General features: G+C 44.0%; 1 protein-coding gene across 1 annotated transcript in view; it reads right to left on the bottom strand.

The window, feature by feature from the left end:
- Nucleotides 1-10,432: 10,432 nt before the first annotated feature.
- Nucleotides 10,433-25,871, bottom strand: part of LOC142796388 (uncharacterized) — an 86,658-nt gene continuing 71,219 nt past the window's right edge. The window contains exon 3 of the mRNA XM_075886885.1: nt 10,433-11,400. Coding sequence (XP_075743000.1) covers nt 10,878-11,400 — 523 coding nt within the window. The 3' untranslated portion in view covers nt 10,433-10,877. The remainder of the gene's footprint in view (nt 11,401-25,871) is intronic.

The following is a 25,871-nucleotide window of genomic DNA, read 5'->3' as shown; positions in this document are numbered from 1 at the left end:
AGAACCGTATCACCCTTTGTAGTAGCCAGATGTCTCACAGAAACTCTTGGAGCCGGGTACAAAGTTACCAAAATGGCCAGCGGAGACCTCCTCCTTGAAGTCCGAGGAAAAGAACAGTTCGAAAAGCTACAGAATCTTTCAACTTTTGGTGACACTCCCATCACTGTAACGCCACACAGATCCATGAACACAACCCGTGGAGTAGTATCTGATGCTGATTTGCTCAGCTTGACTGAAGAGGAACTTCTGGAAGGGTGGAAGAGTCAGAATGTGACCAATGTACAAAGGATCACCATTAGAAGAGACAACAAGGCAACACCAACAAAACACCTAATACTCACGTTCGCTTCCAGTAATCTCCCAGAAAGTATTCAAACAGGCTACACAAAGACGTCGATCAGACCATACATACCTAACCCACGTCGTTGTTTTAAATGCCAGAAGTATGGCCATGGCTCACAAAGCTGTCGTGGTCACCAAACTTGTGCACAATGTGGAGTGTCAGGCCACAATTCTGACAATTGCGAAGAACCATCACACTGTGTGAACTGTGGTGGAAATCATGCCGCATACTCACGGTCTTGCTCATTTTGGAAAAAAGAAAAGGAAATCATCACACTGAAAATTAAAGAAAATATTACATTCAAGGAAGCAAGACGAAGAGTGTCGCCATTTTATGGCGCTACATATGCTGATGCGGCGCGTCAGGGGGCAACGCCGCACCAGCCCTCGCCACTCCTTCGGCCAGCGCAGAGCGAGCCGACGGCTGTGGCACCTGCCCCCAAGGCGGCAGTAGTTCAGGCTACTCCGCCTCCTAGCGAATTGAGGCCGAGACTCCAGGGTCCTCTGGTCTCAAGGCCTCCCCTCACCAGGCGAGGCCTAAAATCCGAACCACGAGCTCGCATGTGCGGGCACCCAGTGCCTCTGAGGAGGCAATGAATACAACGGTACCCTTGGTACCAAAAGAGCGGGGCGCCTCCTTGGAGCGCGCCAAGAAAAATAAAAAACCAATAACGGGGCCGGACAACCGTCCTGCCACCTGAATTATTGAGCTCACTCCAACACAGGATACTCTTTGTACACACAGCAGCATCTCTCTTGTTTAAATATGCAGACAGAAATACTACAGTGGAACATCCGAGGCCTTCTTCGAAACCTCGATGACTTACAAGAACTCCTCCATGAACACAATCCAAGAGTGCTGTGTGTACAGGAGACACACCTAAAACGAACTAACACAAACTTTTTACGTAACTATATAATCTTCCGAAAGGATAGAGATGATGCCATGCTACCATCCGGTGGTGTAGCGGTTATAGTAAGTCAAGGTATAGCATGCACACAATTACCCCTTCAAACTTCCCTCGAGGCGGTGGCTGTCCGAGCAGTTATTCTAAACAAACTTGTCACTGTTTGCTCTTTGTACATACCTCCGCACCACCGTCTCAAAAAACTTCAATTCCAGTCTTTAATCGACGAACTACCTGAACCTTATCTGGTCCTTGGGGACCTGAACGCACATAATGGTCTGTGGGGTGACTCGCTGTGATGCCCGAGGTCGTCTCATTGAAAAATTCCTCATTTCATCGGGTGCTTGTCTGTTGAATAGGAAAGAGGCAACATACTATAACCTTGCCAACAAAACTTACTCTTCCATAGACCTCAGTATCGCATCTCCTTCACTTGTACCATTACTTCAGTGGAAAGTCATAAATAATCCATACGGAAGTGACCATTTCCCTTTAGTTTTGAGTACACCAATAACAAATGAATGTCCTCCACATGTTCCCAAATGGCTGGTAGACAGGGCCAACTGGGAACGATTTCAAAAGCTTACTCACCTAGATTGGACTGACATATGTGGGTTAGGCATAGATGAAGCTGTGCAGTACATCACGGCTTTTCTTACTGACGCAGCAACCAAGTGCATTCCACAAACATCTGGAGTGCCCGGCAAACGACACGTTCCGTGGTGGAACACTGAGTGCCAGAATGCGCGAAAGGAACAGAACAGGGCATGGAGGTTGCTGCGGAACTCGCCGACAGCGGAAAACCTTGAGAGCTTTAGGAAAATAAAATCTCGAGGCAGGAGAACGCGTCGGCAGGCGAGAAAAGAAAGCTGGCACAAGTTTTTATCAGGGATAAATTCATATACACAAGAGGCTAAAGTCTGGAACATGGTTCGTAGGGTAGTAGGAAGACAAGTACACTCACTCCCACTCGTAAACACACAAGGCGATAGCCTGGAAGATCAAGCGAACTTCCTTGGTGCACACCACGAGCAGGTGTCTAGCTCGTCACACTACACTGAAGCTTTCCAAAGACACAAAGCAAAGATAGAAAAGCAGAAACTAGAATCCAAGTGCACAAATTACGAGGAATACAACCAACCTTTCAACTTAGCTGAGCTACAAACATCACTAAACTCTAGCAATAATTCTGCTCCAGGCTACGACCGTGTCACATATGAAATGTTGAAAAACTTGCCGCTCGAAACGCGAAAAACTTTACTCTCTCTATACAATGCTATCTGGCTTTCAGGTACCATCCCTGCTTCTTGGAAAGAGGCTATTGTTATCCCTATTTTGAAACAGGGCAAGGACCCTTCCTCAGTTTCAAGTTATAGGCCCATTGCACTAACCAGCTGCGTTTGTAAACTTTTTGAAAAAATGATAAACCGCCGACTTTTGCATTTCCTTGAAACACACAATCTGCTCGACCAATTTCAGTGTGGGTTTCGGGAGGGTAGATCCACCACCGACCGACCATCTGGTGCGTATCGAGGCACAGATCCGAGACGCTTTTGTCCACAAACAATACTTCCTCTCAGTGTTTCTCGATATCGAGAAGGCTTACGACACAACATGGCGTTTTGGGATATTAAGAGACTTGTCTCACCTGGGTGTGCGCGGTAGAATGCTTTCCATAATCGAGAGTTACTTGTCCAATCGGAAATTCCGCGTCCGTGTGGGCAGTACTCTCTCCCAAATATTTGTGCAAGAAACGGGAGTACCGCAAGGTGGTGTGCTTAGTTGTACACTTTTTATTATAAAAATGAATTCCTTGCACCTGTCCATCCCCCGCAACATGTTCTATTCCACATATGTCGATGACGTCCAGCTTGGCTTTAAGTCATGCAACCTAGCAATGCGTGAGCGACAGGTTCAGTTAGGTTTAAATAAGGTCTCCAAATGGGCAGAGGAAAACGGATTCCGGCTTAACCCAGGAAAAAGCGCGTGTGTCTTGTTCTCTCGAAAGAGGGGCATGCACTCAGAACCCCACATTGAACTGAACAGCCAACGTCTGTCTGTGAATGCGGAGCATAAATTCCTAGGCTTAATCTTGGACAACAAGTTGTCCTTCGTACCACACATAAAGTATTTAAAAACAAAATGTTTAAAAGCCATGAATGTTATAAAAGTGTTGTCACGTACTACGTGGGGTAGTGATAGGCAATGCCTCATGAACCTCTATAGAAGCCTTATACGTACCCGCTTAGATTATGGGGCCGTTGTCTATCAGTCTGCCACTCAAAGTGCCTTGAAAATGCTGGACCTTGTGCACCATTTGGGCATCCGCCATTCTACGGGTGCTTTTCGCACCAGCCCCGTAGAAAGCCTTTACGTTGAGTCAAATGAGTGGTCGCTTCATCTGCAAAGAACCTACATGTCCTTTGTATATTTCCTTAAGGTGAAAGCAGACAAGAGGCACCCCTCATACTCTACTATTAATGATCTGTCGAGCTCCATTCTGTTCCAAAACAGGCCTTCAATGAGGCAGCCCTTCTCAGTACGCCTGAAGGGTCTAGCTGAAGAAACTGGAGTGTCACTTGAACACAGTTTAATGGCTCCTGTAGCATACCCGCCACCGTGGCAGTGGCAGATTATAGACTGTGATGTGTCGTTCCTAGAAGTTACAAAACATGCGCCTATTGCCCATATCCGAACATACTTCCTGGAACTTCAACACAAATACACACGTCCTGAGTTCTTCACAGATGCCTCCAAGACTAACTCCTCTGTGTCCTACGCTGCTGTCGGCCCATCCTTTTCGGATGCTGGCCCTCTACATCCACGCACAAGTATCTTCACAGCGGAAGCTTACGCGATACTGGTGGCAGCTAAACACATCAAACAATTACAAATACAAAAAGCAGTAATTTATACAGACTCCCTCAGTGTGGTAACGGCTCTGCACAGTCTTAAAAAACAAAAAAACCCAGTCCTTGTCTCACTTTACTCCATTTTGTGCACACTCTACACACACAAACAACATGTTGTAGTGTGCTGGGTGCCAGGGCACCGTGAGATCCAAGGCAACGTGAGGGCGGATCAGCTCGCTGCATCCGTCCATGAGAGCACCGCCATTACATCTATATCAATCCCGGCCCTCGATCTTAAGCCGTCTCTCAAACGAAACCTCAGGGACTACTGGCAGAGCAAGTGGGAAACACACACACAAAACAAACTACACGTTATCAAGCCACACCTTGGCCATTGGCCACCAGTATCAAAATCACGTCTAACAGAGGTAACACTAACAAGACTCAGGATAGGACACACATACACGACACACACACATCTTTTATCCGGTGGTGATCCACCATTGTGTGATAAATGTGGTGAGACATTAACAGTTCTTCACGTTTTAATTCAATGTAAACATTTAGACAGTCTAAGAAGACACCACTTCCCACTATCCTACCGACAACATTTACACCCTTTACACCCTGCAATGTTCGTCGGTAGGGAACCGCTTTTTGGTCACAAATCACTATTAGCGTTTTTAAAGGAAATTCATAATTTTCATATCATATACCCGGGCATACCGTAGCACGACCTCTCTTGAGAGGTTTTTGCTGCGGTGGCTACACAGGAAAGCACATGCCTCACGGCCCTTGGACGCAAGGGTATGAACGAGTGAGGCACTTGTGCTAATGCCATACATATCCACCATCGTCTTATTATCACCAACTTTTGTCATCATTCACACCACACACATCTTTCACGGCATGGTCATCATTTTATTACTTGTATGTTCTTACCCGCCTTATCGCGAGGAATTTTATGGCCCTTATACAGCCGCTTATCACAACCATTGTCCATATTTTTAGCAAGATGAAATGGCGCTCTTTGGCCAACAAATGGCCCTTGCGCCAAAAAACACCATATATCATCATCATCATCATCATCATCGAAGTAGATCCGCGGTTATGTGATAGAATATCTGCCTGCCACGCAAACAGTCTGAGTTCAGTGCTCCCTCGGACCCGGAAACAATAGTTATTCGTTTTATTTTTATCTGTCTCGTTTTTTAGGTCACGCGCAAGATGAATTTTTCTCCCAACCAATGACACCCACGCTTACGCGAATGTCTACGTTGGTGCCTACGCTGGAGTTTCAGCGATATCAGCTATTTAGCGCTAACGCGTCAATATTAATTACAGTACTATGCCTTATCCAAAATATCCGAACTCCAGTGGCATAGCTGGTTCAAAACTTAAGTGACCATGAACGTCGTTGCATTATGTGGTGCCGTAGCGTAAGATATATTGTATAAAGTGGCCTGCCAATGTTACCGTACAGTTTGCGAGATTTAAATTCAAACAAGAAAATTTTTTGAACAACCACCCAAAACAGCATTTTGGGTGGTTGTTCAACAACTCAACAGCAAGCCTAATAAAAAAAGATAAAAATTTTCTAGATGTGTTGGAATGAATGAGATTTGGGAAGGTCAGTGTTGGCAAGTTTAAGAGTGAATACCCAGATGTGTATTCAGATGATATGTGAAAATTGTGTGGCTGAACTCACACATCACTTAGACACATTCTCTGAAAATGTGCAGTTTCAGCAGAAGAAAATAGAACTTCCCCAGAGGAGGCTGCGGCGTGGTGGACAGCTGAAACTTCAAGATCAACTGTGGGCCATCCAGCAAGACAGGGTCTCCGGTTCTTCTCGGGGGAGGCCTAGGGCCAGGCCTCAAGAAGTTCTTATCACCACCACGTGTTTGAATGCCGGCTTGTGAATTCCCCACCGTCACGCGTTACATATGGCAGAATCATCATTCGCCCGACTACGATTTTTAGGTGCAGAGGAAAGTGGTGCTTAGTGACTTTTTTTATATCGCATGATACAATAATTGAACTCGTCAAAGTATTAAAGCCTTTTGATTCACATTTTACTCATACTGGTACTCGGACAATCACAAAAATTGGTCGTGAACCTCAGTCCCACTGACCTACAATCAAAGCTACTGTGCGCACACACAGTGCATCAAGGGTTAACACCGCACACCTACTCGATACACCAAATACCATTTCACTTCCTTACTGGTTTGTCTTACGTAGACTGAGTGAGAATAATTATTGCGGGCCCGTTATAAGAGGCAACTGCCGTAGCAAAATATGTGCTGAAATTTCACCCCGGAACATATAAATAGGGAAAAACGATTCCACTTCAACAATGAGAGGGTAGTGAGAAACAGCGGGGTTATTGCAAAACACTTTGCGAACAAAGCACATGTAAATTCATGAATTCTGAAGTGATTGCATGCAAGTTTGCAATTGTCATGGGATTGAATATATTCCTTCACATTTATCAGTGGTTACGTAAGTGCACATCCTTTAGCAAGGTTGTACAAAATTTCGGGAAAATACATTTAAAATTTCACACAATGAGAAACAAATCACCACGCTGTTCATTTCTTTATCATAACTAAACCTCAGTCTCAGTGTCTGTCTGCCACACAAAGTAACAGGGCGTCTGACGTGAAAATGCTTTGTACATCAGCTCGCATTGTAGCAAGCGTAGAAAATGCTTCTCGTGCTTCTCAGGCCGCGGGTTCCGCGAGAGTGCTAGCTCTACAGGGAAGCATCGATAATCCAAAGTAGTGCTGTACTTATTGATAATAGCGTTTTTGTCTAAAGCGAAAAACAATGCGCACTTTTCTTTTTTTTCAGTCGCTTTGTATTCGTCTGTACTTAACTGGAACCGCCTTACCCTGAAGGCCGAGAGAATAAGTAAGCAGTGAATACACTACTTTACTCTATGACAGGTACATAGCAGCTATTTCGTTCCAACTAGTTCAAGCTTTCGGAGGATGAATTGTGCCAGTCGTCCGACAATATAATTTTTGGTCATTGTTCCCAGAAGCCATGCTATCATACCGCTGAGTGTCATAAGCCTTGCTCCCCACTGTCAGCCTTTGTTTAAGAAGCATTTGGTAAAAAGTGTCTCTCAAAGTCTCACGCAGATTGCATGAAAGTTTGTTGAGGTGATGTTGTACATATAATAATTTCGAATAACAGGAAACGGTGGTAAATGTCTCGAAGAGCCTAAGTGCTTATATTACTGGCATCATAGCATGTATAAGTAAAGTTATCTACAAAAACGTGTTAGACACAGTACAGGCAAACAGTGGGAATGAAACCGAGTCGGAGATAACAACCACGCACATATGCACAAACCTACAACATAGACACAATAATGACCACGCAATATAAACATATTTATCATGCCATCAAAGAGAAGACCAGGGTGTAATCAACACATGTCAATAAGTGATCTCTGAAGAGCCGGAACAGCGAAATTAAGCCTGTGTTCTTAGGGTGAGCTGTAATACGATAAAGCACCCCCTTGTCAAGCCCTCCTCAAACCTTCAGCAATCCTACCTCTTGCTCATAAACATTTTTACGAACTCTACAGTGCAGTCTCATTTACATTCGTGCGTTTATAAGGTTCTCAATGGGCACCACAGCGGGGAGGAATGTACAGGCGCCGAATGTATTGCGTAACAGTGAGGACGAAAATCCGACTTTTCGACTCTCATAAACAGCAATCCTCAAGACATATTATGAATGTTGTGCACACACCTGCCTTGTTAGTATTCTTCGTTGGTGACCCTTATGCAGAAACATACCGTCTGTGTGTATTCGCAGATGTTGTTGACTTCACTGACAGATAAATTTGAAAACGCCTTACAAATGCGTTACCACGTTGTTATTTTATGTCTTTCGCCAGCGTTTGGAGATAGCAAAAAACGAGCCGTCGTACGCCCAGATGGTGCTCACGTAGAAAACAAGATAAATATTCCCAACAAGCACGCACACGGCTTGACTCACCGATGTCAGTTGCAACCACTCTTCCATGCAAGAGATTACCGTGCCGCCAAGCAAGAACAGAGACACATGGATCGTGCCTTTCAAATTAAAACTCTTAACTTTTTTAACGTAGCCTGTTGTCCCATACCTTGCCATGACTTGGAATTAATCAAAAATCGGAGTGCACAGACAATTGGCACAGTGACTTGCCAAGCGGCTGCCCACTAATCCGCGCGTGAGACTTGCGTGCTCCTCAAGGAGATCGTTCAGACAACTTCCCCTCTGACGGATGTAGTATCGAACACATGTCAAATACATGCGACACACAACGCCTATATAGCATTGTATGAATATTTCGACATGCTTACTATTATTGTACACAACACTTAAAGATCCTCTGAAATGGTGTCCCGAAGAGGACACAATTCCTTGTGAGTTGGTGGTGTCCTTTACGGGTCATTGTGTTGGAGCATCACTCCTGCATAAACGTGTTGGGTGGTATCTACAAGTGCATATTACAGCCCTGACCATTCAAGATGCATTCAATATGAGGAAACCCCGGGATATTTTAGTTTTCTGAGTGATTCATGTCCTCAAAGATTTCGTGCGCTTTGCGATGACCTTAAATACTTATTGAATTCCCTAGCTCAGGTCATACTGTGCGACGAGGTGAAACGCTGCATTCAATGCTATTGTGAAAATAGTCTTTGTAAGATTTATCGAGCTTCTGAACTTTAATTTGCAGTCGACGTTAACCAGGAGAAGCGCTAAGTGGTCCATTTAAAGAGAGGGCGTGTTCATTGTGTTCATTGTGTCATGTGTGGCTTCTGTTCTGAGTGATGTTTAATCAGCTCGTTATGACGAACGCATACCAGTGAGGTTTGCAGAGACAGACACCGGTAATGTATTCCGCTAGGTTGACGACTCTTTTAGTCATTTACAGTGAAGAACAGTGCGAAACAGTGCAGAATGCTGTTGAGAATTTTAGCATTTTTTTCTGAGAACATGACTAACATGCCACTGAGGATGAAGTTCTCTGAGAACAACAAACTTTGATTTCTTTACCTTGAGCTCATGTTTATGCCAGAGCATGTCTGCTGAGAATACGCTGCCAGCTCCCAAGCTCTAACACGTTTTAGTTCAGTGCACTGCAAGCTTGCTAAGTGAGGAATCGCGAAAGCACGCATGATGGCATCATTGATAGGGTCCTCTGATTGAGAGCGATTTCGGCAGCCAAGTTAAGAGGCTCACAAATGCACGTTTTCTTAATCGATTGCTTTCACACATGGCAGAATCACTCCTGAAAAAATTGAAGCTGGTTAAGAATACAAATACACCATTCAGGAAAAATCAAAGCTGACACTTTTCTGCCGCAACTTCTGTGTACAATGTTTTACACTGCTTAGGAATAATTGCTGAAATCATAAGGTTGAAGGTTGGTTAAATGGTAAAAAACAAGGTAGGGTCTATTTTCAAAAGAGTCCATTATGAAGGATCTTCAAGTGTCGGATGTAAAGGAAAGCTTGCGAAAATTCTGGAGGATGTAATATAGGTGTTGCGTATCGCATCTCTTCATCACGTGGACGACACTTTATCAGTCAAATGGAGCGTTGTCTGAACGATCGCCTTAGGAAGACCGCGAATCTCATGCGCGAATCAATGAGCAGCTACTCAGCCCGTCACGGCGCGAAATGTGTGTGTAGTCCAATCTTTGATGAATGCCAAGCAATGGCAATATGTAGGAACAAGAGGGCCCGAGAAATATATCAAGCGTTTTTATTTCGGAAGGCAGGAATAGAAGGAGGATGTGCTCTATGTGGTAACTTCTGTTAACTTGTTGGACAATGAGTACAAGCATCTTTTATGTTAAAATCCAATTTCAAGACTTGAATAAGATGTTTTGCCACATGCGCCACTATTTTGCCTTTTTTGTGTGTGTTATCTTATCGTCTTCTTGATTGTATATATATTCCCAAAATATGTTCAATTAGGTGGTTGTAAGTGTGGGGTATGTCTTCAACGACTTCTTTCCGAAACTTTTTGCACGCTAAGAAAGTATATTTCTTTTAGAATGTCATTCATTAGCAACTGCTGTTCTTGCGTTCCGAAATGCAGATTGCTTGAAATAATTCACCCTGTTACATCGTTGTACACCCCTTTTCTGTGACTGGAACATATTGATAATGTGTCACTATGTTTGAACAAGAGAGCTTCCATAATAACTAAAGGTTAATAGTACCGTTCATATACCTTTTTCAGACAAGCAGCTGTGATTAGACATCCAAGAATCTGGCTGTCTTTCGAAGAAAAAATAATAGAAAAACGTCGTGCCTCTTAGTCGTGAAGTTGCTTTTCTCTGTAGAGTGCATCCCCCAAAAAAGAGCGCGAGCAAGTTTATTGACAGAAATACATTCAGAAGCTCCGTAAAAGAAACAAATATAGCTACTTTCAGTAAAACACTACGTTTTGTATTTTCACTAAGATCAACCAAAATGCACAATGCGAGGCTTCAATTCACGAAGCGCTCCTCCACCAGCCACCATTGCGCGAAGACGACTGGTCTCGGGAAATAAAGCTGTCATATCAAAATTTTCAATTTTCGTGGTAGCGTTTGTGCACATATGATCGAAAAATCGTCAATCGGTATCAGCACCGCTGCTCACCACCTGGAGCAGAGCGTCCACATGCAGTCTACAAAGCCAAAAGCCTAATCACTCTGAACACAGTCAGAGAGCGTCACCACGACGGCGGTGGGCCTTTCACCGCCGCCTCACCACGGCTACCTTCCAGCATCCTTGACTTCATACTTGGGAGAGTCCGGATCGTCCTCGTCGTCCGCATCGGCATCGTATCCGTTGATGACGAAGGGCTCAATCACGAAGCTCACAGAACCAGAGCGCACGTGCGTGGGAGATTGAGGAGAGCTTGATTGCGGAGAAGAGGACGGTGCCGATCGAGGCGAACTTGGTCGCGGTTCGGTCACCACGGGAACTTGAAGCACCGTTGCAGCGACGGCGGCAGCGCCAAAAGTCACTCGACTGCCACGCCGAGACCCTTCTGTGCCGGAACTCACCGACAAGGACTTCTTTCGCCCTGGATCGCGCACTGCTGTGATTTCATCGACGAAGTGGTAACCCCCGGAAGAAGAGGACGAAGAGGCACCTGGCTTAGAGAGGCGCCGGGAGTCTTCGCCACTTTCAGGTGGTCGCCAGCACGATGCTTCCCCCGAGGAGGAGTCGTGGGAGAAGAACGATGGCCGCTCACCCAGGCGGCCTAATCCGTCCAAGCGTCCCACACGGGTGCTGAAAGCAACAGGCCGCACGTTAGTCGGAGTGGGCTGTAATTCATCCAGTGACATACCATCAGCTCACTATATTTAACGCAAATGTTCAAAAGAAGATGAAAGCTTTAACGGTCGTAAAATCGCAATTCGGGATTGTCTCTACAGCTAAGTTTCACGCTGGGCATCCCGTATTCATTTGAAGAAAAACAAGCCTTTCATTTTAATTTTCGCTGACAGTGACATTCATTATACAACCATATTTAAGTACTTAGCTCCCTAGACATTTTTAATAAATACGGTATGAAATTCGGTGACGACAATTCGGATGTATGTCGCGAAAAGGGTGTATATCGTTAAGGAACTGAGTGACGCTGCTATGTTTAAAGCAGATATAAAACTTAAAGTGGACGCAGGCTTGACTGCCGCCGCAGCTAGGTGGAAGAGCATCGGATGCGTTATTCGAAGGTCGCATGTTCCGTCCCGGCCAGCTGTGAGCGATCTTTTCGTCCACAATTTTTTCTTCACATTTGCATTATAACTGCTGTATAATAGCCCGTACACTTATCTTGGAATCATTTTCTGTTAATTCTTACCATTATTGCGTCTGACCAAGCAAACGAGCTTTAAAACTTATACAGATCTCACCGTGAATACAGTATCTGTCACTTGAGGGGTTCATGCTATAGTCAAACCTGAAGTTCGGGATTGTTGGCTTTTAACTAAATACATATTATAGTGGAAGAAAACAAAGACGTGTAACTGTAAAGTTTGAGTCTTGTGGTGGTCGCGTGTGCATCTTCCTGTGTCCTTGTTTTGTTCCACTATATTGTGCATTTCAACAGCTTCGAAACACCCCAGGACCATTTCCTTCACTTAGTTCGTAGACAAATATTTTGTTGGTTAGCTACGAAATGGCAAAGATCACATGGTAGTTCGAGCACCCTTACGAAACGAAAAATCTAGGTTCACTGATATGGCAGCGAGTGACTATGGCTAAGACTTTAATAGTCACGTATGGATCAATGTCCATAAAAGAAAGGGAAGTTGCCGCCGCAGTTCAATTATAACGACACTTATTGTGTCATATATACATATCGCCAAAGAAGCACGCAGGGACCCTTCCGCAAATGCCTAAGACGACTAAAAAACAACGGTCATACGCTGTTGCTGTGTTATTTCACTGCCATCGTTGTGCTTTAAAAATTCGTGTGAGTATATGACCTGGCTGATGTTAATGATGATCATTATGATGACCATAAGAAGCCCTACCTTTTGTAATAGGCGGGAAGTTTGTCATCAACAATTTGTTACCTAGATCACGAAGTTGTAGTGGTATGATGCCTGGCGTGTTTGTGTTTTTCAGCCCTGCAATGGGCGTGGCAGAAGGACACGCTTCGCCATACTATCAGCACCACACAACCATACTATCGGCCTGACATAACGACTGCCTACTTCTTTTAAAGTTACCTCAAGCGTTAGCAAGGCTCTGCTGACAGCAACAGAGAACACCTCAGTTTGAGTTGGGTTTGCACCCCTAATAAGATCACGTGTCACACGTGGGGACAATTTTTAAATTCATGAAATGCTTAGGCGAAACAATAGCCGGCCATGCAGGCCAGGCTAACCCCACTTGCTGCAACAGCACCACCACCATCAACACCACCCATTATTACAAAATCCTACAGGGTTTTTTAATAAGCAATACAGATATTTTCTTTAAAAACTCTAGAAGTAAGGCACTTGTCCTCCCCGCAGTAATTTCTTAACCAAGGCAGATAAATTTTGACACTAAGTACATCACTCATGAAAAAATATTTAACAAAATATTTTGATAAATTATTAGTTATCAATTTAAAGGTTTATTTTGATACGGCGAAGTTGTTCTATGTCACAAACTATGACCAGCCTAGGTTTGTAAAACTGAAACTATCACATAAAGTTTCAAAGATCCGTCGTTGGGCTTCCAAACCGCGAAGCCGGAAAAACCAAAACTGAGTGCATTATTCTTTTGCGAGAAAGAGAGACGCCACAGCTGGTACAGTGTCAGGGGAGTGGATACCGGCTATCTGGATTATAAGCAATTAATAATTGTCTACTTGTTGTTCGAGTCTGGCACTTTTCAGAAGTTAAAATTAAAACGAATCTGATAACCACCGCTCATCCCGCGTGAAGGGCCATAGGTTGGCACGCTCAGTTATTGTTTTATGACACATCGAGCTGCGGGGTTCTCGCACGCTGTGCCATCGTTCGAATTACGTCAAGGGAACTTCGCGTGTGACGCAGCACAGGAACCACTCCTCAGGAACCACCAGTTCGTTCACTTTCGGTTTCTGCGGCATCACGGTCTTCTAATTCGGCGATGGACCCCTGAAACTACTCGCAATATTTTTTGGTTATTGAAAACTAAGTTCGCCATAGTTCTTGGCATAGAAAAAGTTCGTCCTATAGGCAAACGCCCGTAGATCGATAATGAACATTGTAATTTGAATAATTTGCCTTGTATCTGCAAGCTTCGCTGCAAATAAAATAGCTTCCCATGTGGCCCCTAACGTTTTGCATTCCCTCAAACAGCGCTTCCTCTATGTTGAGTCAGCCGAACTTGGTTGGCATTGATCAAATAGAGGCAGCTCTGCGTTATTTATGTGCACGCGTCTTCCATCAAAACAGAATTATTCAACCTATGCTCAAATGTTTCTTGTGTGGTGGGCAATGTCTCGCAAGGGTTTCTAACATGCGGACAATAATTTTCCTAAAGAACGATGTGGACTCTGCCTTGCGTGTAGCTAACGCCAATTTTATCTGTGAATGTTTGGACTCCTTCGGAGCAGTAATGCCAACAAGCTTTAGTGGAGCTGGAACCCACTATGTCTCTCTCCTGCGACGCATAATGAGCTAAGCGTTGCCCAAAATACCTCCACTCTATACCACACAAGCGCACGTTGTAAAAGCACTTACTATAAATAAACGGTGCTGTTAGTGGTCAAAGAGTCTAACGAGGTACTGATGAAGGCAATGATGAGTTCTGGCTGCGCTATAACAAGTTACGCGGACAAAAAATGGATTTAGCGCCTCTTACTTGGCCGCTATCGCTATAGACTTACTTGGCTGCAAAGAGCTTTTCTAAACATTGTGTCGACGTACCTGGTAAGTGTGGCATTTTACCTGTTTACTAAAAAGAGCCTAGTGGCCCTCTAAACAGTGAAATATATTTTTGCTGTACTTATTATTCAGTTATCATTCACAAACTATGCTGGGGCTGTTGATGTTGGCGCTAATAGGACAGCTATCGCATCAACACAGTTGTCCGTATGCAGCATTTTGATATTTATTGTAGCACAGATTATATTTTCCAAAGCTGCTTCAATCGCTGTCCGCTTTAGGTGCGGCCAACTAACTACTGCAGCCGTGAGATCATGTTGGCTGATGTATACGTGTCACTGTTCCTCTTCACGTGAGCAAGGCATAATTGTACAGCAGCTAGCTTTGCAGCCAAAACCAAGGTGCACTGTGCACTGCATGCTTGAAGCGATTCTAAAAGTAAAGAGCCTCTTTAAATTTGTAATTAAAATCTTTGACCGAATTTCTTTTCTTTTTTGACACTACCTGAGGACAGTGGTACACATAGGTACTATTGATGCGCGGCTATGAAGTCAGTAGTATATATAATTGCGATTTTTTTAATTATATGTTCTACGGAGTTTCCTAAAGAGAGTGTAAAATATTTGCCTCAGTTATTCTAAACGTTGTTCCGTAGAATAGAGAATTTATTTTGTATTCAAAGGTTTAAAAGTTCCTAAAGGTTAAATGTTTTTGTATTTTAAAAGAACCCCATGTTGTGAAAATTTCCGGAGCCCTCTACTTCGGTGTCTGTCGTACTCATATCGTGATTTTCGTATGCTATACCTAATAAATTGCTCCAGTGTTGCTGGAGAAAGTTACTTTTCTGCTACGCCCTGTTTTTTGCGGACGCCGCACAAACTCAGCACTACTAATGATGCCTCTTGACCGGAAGGACATTCATAGATTTTGTCCCAAGTAGCGACAGATGGATACCAGCAGCAACCTGTTGCACAATCACAAACTTCGTCGATAAAGGCGACGTCCACGTGCTAGCTGCGGCGCAAACGCTGGGGTCGCTAACGGCGCTCTCGGGAATAGCGCGGGGGATCTTCTGATGCAGCTTGTGCATCGGGTAACTGTGGTTGTTCGATCGACTAAAGGCTTGTTCATCTTTATTTCCTTTATCCGCAGGGGCTCATTTGCCGGCTTTAGTTAACGCGTCACGCAGTAACATCAGCTGCAACACGGGGTAATAAAGTTTGATTCGCTGAGTGCGTAGACGGAAGCATTAGTGGCGAACAGCTTACACGTAAACAAGCAGCGCTGGTGTCTCCTTCAATGTTTCTGGCAAAGAAAATCACTGCAATAAAAAAATGAAAAGAAGGCCGCTTCGTACTGCGGGCACCAAGCTGAAGGAACTGCGAAGCCAGGCTGCCTTTGTTGTCGCTATTCAGTTTTCTCTTTCCTTCCTGCTCTTTTTTCTTCTTCATTTTCGATGTTATTTTCTTTTTTTTCGACTTATTTCTGTTCATTCCCATTTTTCTTTTGTTTCTTCTTCTTTCTATTTCTCTTTTGCTTCCTTTGTTTTTCTGTTTCTATACGGTGTTTTGCCTCCGCCACTCCAAGTGATGGTAGCATAGAACAGTTTGAGCCTTTAGGTGCTCTGCAACTGAATTCACGAAGACGCTCGTGGAACAAAAGCAAAGAGACCTCTCCTTGGCGTTAGCGCGCCCTCGATGCGCGACGACGACAGCACGCGACAGAGTGCGACAGCCTGGTCCTCTTAACACCCCACCCTTAAGAAGCTGCTTTTAGTTATCTGTCGTAATCTGTGAGCTCTTCTTGTAAAGCTCGTCCAGAAAAGAGCAGTGGAAGTTAAGTGCCAGTGCCAATCCATTGCGCTCTTTCCGTCTTCGCTTCTTTCATTCCTGTGTTCGTCCGAGTGTATGCGCAACGTTACATACCATACACTGTTAAACCAGCTCGCACTCGATAACATTGAGCCTCTGTTATGTGCACGCTCAAGAGAAAACAATGAAAAAGAAGTGTGCTGTATTCGCCACCCATCACTATATTTGAAAACAATGAATGAAACTCAACAACAATGCTATTGAGACACAGATTGTAGTTTACATGTCGAAACCTCTACGAAGGAAAAGAATCCATCACGTAATAAAAATAGTGCACAGCAATCTGTTCACTTTCTCCTGTTCTTTATATCTAGTAAGTTTTTTTACTTAAGCGATTTCACAAAATGCTCACCTTCTGCGTGTATTCAAGTAACTCGCTCAAACTTGAACGTTCGGGAGCATACTTTAATAGAAGAATAGCATACTCCAAGTCCCAAGAGTACATTTATCACGCCGAAGTACTTTATTGAGTCTCAGTTCTTTCTTTTTTTTGCAAGAGGCCGCCGACACCAAAACACATAGTCGACGCAGTGACTGAAATGCAACACGCGGCTCGGATGTCAACCGGCGACCATTATCCACGCCGAGTGACCTCTGCGGGGTGGTTGTGATTCTTAAGTGAGAGAAAAGAAGAGAAAAGTGAGCCCCGCCATCTGCATCTAGTCCGACACCTAAGCGGTGGCTCACAAGGGAAGGGGATAGAGAAGAATTCAAAGGATAGAGTGAGAAGTACAGATAAAGAAGAGAAGAATTGGGACACTATCGAAGGAGTCCGAGGACGGGTTACCACTCAGCGACAGCTTCGTGGCATCAGGACATTGCGGAGGGCGAGCCAGTCGACCAGAGCGGCGCTGCCGTCGGAGATCGCGCAGGCACAACCGTTCGGCACGGTATCCAGCTAACGAGTCCGAGTGACTTCTGCGTAGTCATATTTATTCGGTATTTCATGCATATTCTCGCTTTTATCGCACGCCATAAGACTAGAGAGCGATTTCCTGAGGGACCACATGTCTGCGAAAAATAGAAACCGTTATTTGTCAAGAAAATCAAGCAACGGGTTTTGGTACACGATCTTTCTCTGTCTGTATTCATGAAGTAGCAGTGTCCCACATCCACCAAAGGTAGTGATGGCCAAGGGAGAATAGACGGAACACTATTCTTGAGCACTCCAGCAGAGCAACATCTTATTGACTGATATGTAGGGTTTAACATCTCGAAACCACCATATGAATATAAGAGACGCCGTACTGGAGGGCTCCAGACATTTCGACCACCTGGGGTTCTTTACCGTGCACCCTAATCTGAGCACATGGGCCTACATCATTTTTGCCTCCACCAAAAATGCAGCGGCCACCGTACAACTTAGTGGAAGGGCTCCAAAGACCAGACACGATGTTTTTGAAGAGCTGCCTACTCGCTGAGGAGCTCAACTCTAGGGGATAATAGTCAAATGCTTGTGCTTAGCGCCCCCAACTTCCAGGTTTTGACGTAGTACCTACGTTTATAATATTATAATTATCAACAGATTAATATTTGAACACTTCCTCGACCAGGGCGAACGGTATACAGCAAGAGCGAGTGCGTTTCTGGATGTTTCATTGTTTCTTCAGTTCATTCAGGGGAACCGAATAAGAAAAACACCTTCAAATATATTTGCCTACGATTGATGTCATTGGAAACATGTTCAATAAGTGGGGCAGCAATGCTGGGTAAGCGCTTTCCAGAAACATTTCATCCAAACTATACAAACGCGTTCGCTACCTACCGTTAGAATATTTAGTGTTTCATCGATCATTGTTGATGCTTTTGCTATACAGCCGAAGAGGCAGTCTCCTTGAGGTCGCATTTCTCAGCATGGCAGCAGCTTCTATTGCTGGCACAACGCAAAGATTTTCCTAAATAACCTTTAACGTGTATCCGGCAATATTGTAGTGAAAAGAACTGCGCCATCCTATTCTATATTCTCGCAAAATAGGCACAACGCAATATTTGCTGTAAAGGGTTTCAAAGTTTTCTCCTATTAAAAAAAGAAGAAGAAAAGAAGCGGGCGGTTGATTATGGAGGCTGCAATGATGCGAGTTTTTCGCTTGGCATTTGATATAGAAACCGTCGTTTCAGTGTTACACTACTGCGAATCAGAACTGCTCGTAGAAAAGCACCAAACTGCTATGCTGCAAAGCAATATGCTGAGATATACGACATAGCTACAGAATGTAATAATAATGTGCTTTATATTCCGTTGACGCATCTCGAAAGTGTGTGAAAAGAAGCGGAATTTCGCTGGCTGAGTTGTTACCTGACATTTAAATCTTCGGCATCACCTCGCGCTCCTTGTTGCTCCTTCGCAGATGTATGATCTGGAAAACACACACACACACACACACGCACACACACACACACACGCACACGCACACAGCCCCGCCGTGGTGGTCTAGTGGCTAAGGTACTCCGCTGTTGACCCGCAGGTCGCGGGTTCAAATCCCGGCTGCGGCGGCTGCATTTCCGATGGAGGCGGAAATGTTGTAGGCCCGTGTGCTCAGATTTGGATGCACGTTAAAGAACCCCAGGTGGTCGAAATTTCCGGAGCTCTCCACTACGGCGTCTCTCATAATCATATGGTGGTTTTGGGACGTTAAACACCACATATCAATCACTCAAATGAACACATACACACGCACACACACCCACACACACACACACAAACGTTTCATGTGCACAGGGCATTCTTTGCAATGAAAAAACTGACACGCACAAAAACGAGATGGCTGTTCTTCAGGAACAACTTCAGCGAAAAAAATAACAAGAATAACACGGTTTGTTGCAATTATAAGGCTACATATATTTCGAAAACTGTATGTCACTATTACGGAAAACAACTTGATATCTCGTCATTAAAACCCTTATTTTCGTTTTCAAAACAGTGATTGTAAAGTCTATCTGCAGTCGATTATTTTGTGACCAGGTAACATGGCATCTGCCATCGATTATTTTGTGACAAGGTAACTTATGTTTAGTGTTTTCATATAATGGTGCCCGAAACGGAGCATTCGGTCTCCAAAGAAGCTCCTAATAGAAAAACTAGCCGTGCCGAACAAAACAACGCTGTACTAAATACCTTTCACATTTACTGCTTACATGTTCAAGCTTATTAATTAGGTGGGACACACGCCTGGCTTCTGTTTATCACATTGTTCATTTCTCATGCCGCACAATGCACGGTCATGAAGTAGTGTAATGAGCGGTTAAATGTGTTTCGCAATGCTTTTTTGATAGTGTGGTTTTCCTTGAACATCAAGCAGTAACAGACGTCGCAAGAGTCGCTTCCGGCGTCGCTTATAAAACAATTTCGACGAAAGCGGCCCCAGCGAACGCGCTGCCGCAATAATCATATTGACGCCGTTTACTTCGCTAAGTCGCTTCTTCGGCGCGGCGTTGTTGCATGAGTCATACATCGCGGCTGATTCGGTAACGTATGCAGAATCCACCCGGCACCGGCGCTTGCAATTATGTTCGCGATTTATTGCTGGTTGGAAGGCTGCCAGATCACCTCTACGGAGTTGCTGTCGGCACTCAGCCTCCCAGGCCCGTTTTCGCGCCTCATCTACTCCATCAGCCCAGTGAATGCGAGCTCTCTGACATGCTAACTGTCCGCATTCTCCCAGAATCGTGCCTGGCTAAACTATGTGGAAGTTTTCTGTAGAAAGTGATGCGCGCGTGCTTAGTGCTGCGGCAGCGACGAGATAGATGACGTCTCTGCCAACGCAGCCAATGGCACGCTTGCTTGGGTACGTACGACGCTGAGCACGACGTAACTGGTAGTGCAGCCAATCGAGACCGCTCGTGACACGTGCGGATGCCAAACAGTGTTTCGTTTCTTCTACCCATAAAAATCATAGCATATTTAGGAGGTGAGTGACGACCAGTTGGGCTCTCCACAGCCGTCCTCGTGGTAGTACGAGTGCGTGTACGTAAGACCAACAAGGAGTCGGCAAACGTCAGTGCCTCGTTCACCGACGTCTGAAAGCTTAACATCGTTCAGATGTACGAGGCCAGACCACTTTATATGAACGCAAACACGAATGAACGGACTGACTGACGGACGTTTCGGCCTACTCATCATCATTCACTCTGTAGATATGCTGTGGCACCGTTTTTATTGACAAGCAACGCAACGCAACGCAACTGGCTATACTACTACGACTACGACGACACTGTTCGTACGACCAATGGCGTAAGGAGATTTGCCCTTAAAAAAGCTCACGCCTGCAAATAATGTAAGGAACGAGGACAATCGCTTTCTGGTAATTCAGAGAAGGACTCGATAGCCTTTTGAGGCGGAGGGCAAAGACGCATGAATCTACACGAAGTAGAGGTGAAAAGCCAAGCAAGGATAATTCGATTGGAAGGGAGTAAGAAGAAGCATTGCTGACCGAGACGAAAATTCTGCTGATTTGGGTATAATAAAGTTACCTATAATCAATAGATATAGTTAGCTGTCAGTACAGATAATATTCGCTATACATATTGAAAGAACATGCAAATTATCAGTTTTATTGGGACGTTATCTGGTAAAGAGCGAAGAAATGGTACAGTGCAAAGTGGAAGACGGAACCAAAGTGTAACATCTTTGGTTCCGTCTAAACAACTAGCCATCAGAACTGCTATGTCAGCTTTTAGATAAGCAGGGATAAGGGGACGAGCACGAGGGGCGGGGAGGGCTGATGTGCCGTAGGCTGCATATCACAGTTTTTCACTGGACGCAACTTTCCTATACTTATGTTGAGTGACGAAATGAATACCTCGAAATTGGAACCACGCCCGAGGGTGGCCACTGGGCAGGTGGTGTGGCGTCTTTAAAAACGCAGCAATTAAATGGAAATAACTTATGCTGGGAAAAGTTCTTTGGAGGTGCTTGGAGAACACTTTCCATGGACGTTAGATAGGCTAACGATGTTGAAGTTGAATGGATGTATGCATATTCTATGGAGCTCATTGAAGTTATCACTTCAGAACCATAAAATTGTTTTTTAGAGGTGAAGCTCCTAAGGGTGTGGGTCTGTCCTTTCTCAGTTGTCGTACATAGCCATGGGTGGCACATACCCGCTCTAGAGCGGGTTTGTGCCACAAAGGATGTGAGAGGGGAGTCTGCGGTACTTGAAGTGTTTATTAGATTGACGCAAGGAATTACGCATGAATGGACGGATGGACGCATGAAAAGACGCGCAGAGTGGATATGTGCCACAGGTGATGCGAGATGCGAGACGATGGTACTTGTAGTATTCACTAGATGGACGCACGGACTGATGGGCAGACGGATGCGCAGGCGTATACGGACGGTTGGAAGCACGAACAAACGCACAGACAAATAGACAGACTCACTGAAGGATGCATGCAGAGATGGATGACGCACGCATGCATGAAAGAGGCTAGATTAAAAGTTTTTTAGCCGAGAAAATGTGTTCGTGCGTGGCCTGGAATCCAGGCATTGTTGCTGAGATATTGGGCAAGAATTGCCAGTATGCTGCCTTCAGAAGTGCCTCATCAAGAAAGCCAGGTCAATTCAATGGCAGAACCAGTTTAACAGTCCCAAGATACATCTTAGTGGAACAAAGAGACGGAAATAAAAAACGTTTTTTTAGGGCTCAGTGTTCAAGATATGATTTGGGTTTAATTGTTACTGCGAAGGCACAAAATGCGTCTGATAATGCGTGTCATCAGTAAGCATTTTGATATATCTTAACATGCGCTTTTCCAAGGTCTTGATCGATGTTTACAATATGCCAATCTTAATAACTATTTGACATATTCGACGGGTGATTTCTGGCATTGCTTGGGAAGACCAATGAATTCCGTGTTTTTTTTTTATGGTTACTGCACATTTCAGAAACGTACGACCTTTTTTTCTCCACAAAACGCATATTACTGCTTTATATACTACATACTTATTATTTTGCGTCTGCTTGTGGCAACCGTACTCATATGGTGAGCAACTGTTTTGGCTTTACCAGCCCTAACGAAAGCACCATTATGAGGCGCCGCATATTGGAATGTTCAGGATTTGTATGTACCAAGAATTGAGTCCCCAACACCGTGCTTAGAAGATCGAAACTGCAGCAGCTCTGGCTTCATGGCAATTGACACGCAAAGGGATAAAATCTTTTGAACATAACAACATCATTGTTTGTGTTGGAGCGCTGCGTCAAAAACACTTAATGTAAATTTATTCATTGAATCCGTTAGTTGTTTTAGACGAAATATTTACCTGAAATAGCAACATTTGTTTGCTAGAGTTTCAAGACCTCAGTTAGTTGGGCTACAGCTATTTAAATATCTACGGCCCAAAAGAAATGTGACAGCACTGACAACTTACTTTTTTTTTCTAAGCGGTTTTTATCAATGGAAGACTCTGAATGGTAACGTTGTTTCGATAAGTATGGCCTCAAATTCATTTCGGGGAACAATTAAACTACAAGCACTTTACAACTGTAGGGCCTGGTGTTGTCAAAGGAAACGGCAAGCTATCACTCATAATTTATCGACACAAACTAACTCTAAGTGAGGTTTATTGTTCCTGTAACAATTAGTTCCTCGTAATAACGTCGCTGATATTTTTCGCGCTACTACGGCAGCTTAAGTAGACAATTATTAGTACTGGAGACAGGTATCAGGAGGAAAAATGCCACACGGTAACCCACGAATCATGTCTAACAACTTTAATTGTTCATTTGGGGTTTCAATAGTCCCGCTGAGTACTTTTCACAGTGTGAATAAAAGATCTCAACTATAATTAGTACGTCTGTGTCTACTTATGTCTACAGTCACATCAAAAATGAGTTATTTCTGGATACATATTTCTGTGTTGTTTTATTTATTTTTTGAAGGGGATATGAAAGCATATTGCTACAGAACAGGCTATCACTTCAGTGATAGCCTGATCTGTAGCAATATGCTACATTTAGACATTCGACTAGACTAATTCACCGCAATGGCTATTTCTGAGCATCTAGAGTATATGACGACAGATCATTCCTGCAATACTCGTTTATCCCAAGAGCAGTAAAGTAAAAAAACAATAAGATGTATTTCTGCTGTTAGAAAAAATTTCTTGATACACACCATATAAACGAATATTTCTAAACCCATCATTACTGTTGAATCATTTAATATATGTATACCTTATAAAGGCCACAATTCATAAACTAAACACTCATTTATCGAGTCTATCTGCAATGCAAACGACATATTTTGTTTGAACGTTTTTGATGCTAGAAACAGGACTTACACAAGTTCACTTATTTGTGACTGCTCTTTCATTCCACAAATAGTTAAACCTATTGTGTACACTCAAATTACCATGCTGCACTCCAACTAGCATCTCGCAAATCCGCCTTCTCTTGCGCAATAGATTGTCCAGTCGCAATACATTTCAATTTCAATAGCCTATGACAGCTGCTTCTATTGTTCTGTACGCCACAACGCCTCGTGCGTACAGCTTCAAGAGTTGCACAGAATGTACGCCAGCTATAGTCTTCCGTCACTTATAATATCTTGGTAGGTACAGTCGCCCGATTCCAGCACCCAGAATTTTTTTCCTTGCGTTTAGACTCGACTTATCGTTTACTGCATGCCTAAGTGACGCTCTTGGGCGAAGAGGGTGCTACCCAAAACCACAAAGTTCATAGAATGCTTTAGTAAACTGAGTCGCACTCGTGCCACTGATTACTCTCTTAATCAGCCTGTATGGTCGGTTGCTCAAGCTGGTTCTCCTATATGCTACAGGCTATGCTTCTTTCTCTCTCTACTAAACTGGGGCCACTGTTTCGACGAACCTTGCGGCGAGCATATTACAGAGCGGTGCCGTGGAGACACTGATAAGTGACGCAGATTTTCACCTCGCGGTAAATAATTGTGTAGCGTAAAGGGCGTGACAGGCTAATAGCCCTGGGGACTGCCCTGTTCACAGGAAGAAAGCTCTAATTTATGTCGTACCCACGGTGGCGACCAACTGGGCGCTACCAGTGAAACTCATTAGACTGGTCGCCATAAATTGGGAAAAGCGCGTCAGCGGAACAAAAGGCTAGAATGAGTGGAAAGTGCACGACATTCCTTCGAAGTGGCTTAAGACAATGAATCATACCGCAAGTTTCATGATGCTCATTTGACTGTAACCACTGTCTCGTTCCATGAAGCTCTGCTTGTTCTAAACGCAGTCTTGCTCCGTCCTGTAATGGTATCTGTAGCAATAACTCTTACATTTCGCAGAAACGTCCTTATACGCTTAAGTACTCCGAAAAGAGGTCCTTATCCTTCTGAAGATATCTGAATTTAACAAGGGGTCCTTACGTCCCTTCGAGTTATCTGAATCAGCCGGGAAGCAATTATTCTCGTGTCTTGTCTGAAACGATGCTTGTTTTTCTAACTACTGTTTGGTCAGGGGCTTACTTGATTCGATAAGGAATAAATTATTATAAGGCCTTTTCTATAGGTTTTTACGCGGTTGCTCTATTGAAAACGTCTTGTGTGGAATTGACCAAATATGTCACTGATTTAAGAAATTTTCGCAGAGTCCAGAGCGCGTGGAGTATGCACTTGGTTCTACCTTAAGCTAGCCGATGCTTTTATAAGCCATATAAAAACTAACATGAAGGCAAAGAGTTGTCCTGCATATTGATTCGATAATTGCGTTTGGCAATACTATGGTCAATCAGGGAGACAGGCGCAAAGTTTTCTAAAGCATTTTATTGTGCTAACAGTGAGCCAGATCATGTTTATATTGTAGACAGACGTTTTTGCCTTATATTACGACCAGAAAGTCACTCTGAGTTTCAGTTATGAATATATCCTGCAATTCATACTTTGGCTGTCACTTTTAAGATGCGCGCGTGCATCAATTTTATCTAAGCAATCACTGGGAGCACCTTGTTCACATGAATATTATTTGACTCAGTCTAAATGAAGCCTTATGGCACAAGAGGGGCTATACCATAACGCTACAATGTCATCAATCTCGAAACTCAAATTTTTCACAAAATCAAGGGATATCGCCAGCCTAAGCGATCCCCTCCTCCCTTTTTAACTCTGTATTAGCCCTGCAATAACTATATTCATGCATAAACACCTTGCAATAATGGTTCTGCTGAAGTGATAAGTACCACATCACCAGAAGATACTGAAGCCAGTCCTCTCGCAGTTCTCCTTTAGCCTTGAGGAATGCCACCACGCTTTTCCCATTTTCCCCAATCGTACCGCATCATTATAACATTGTGTGGGATTCGAAAATCCAAAACCACTCTAAGAGACAGTGTGCTCCGCGTCGGCAAAAGATGAAGAGCCTGAGATGCTTGAACTTCATGGCCGTGTCATCAGCTCAGTCACCCGGCTAATGCATTTGACTCTATTTGGAACCTTTTGTTCCCACAACTTGGTGACTCAGACGTCATGAGAAAACACATCCTTCTGATCTCGAGCCTTCTGTTTGAACAGGATCCTTTTGTTACCACACCATGATACCATTACACCA

The sequence above is a fragment of the Rhipicephalus microplus genome, chromosome 1 (genome assembly GCF_043290135.1).
Source record: "Rhipicephalus microplus isolate Deutch F79 chromosome 1, USDA_Rmic, whole genome shotgun sequence".
NCBI lineage: Eukaryota > Metazoa > Arthropoda > Arachnida > Ixodida > Ixodidae > Rhipicephalus > Rhipicephalus microplus.
The sequence above is the reverse complement of the archived record's forward strand: the minus strand, read 5'-3'. Positions and strand labels throughout refer to the sequence as shown.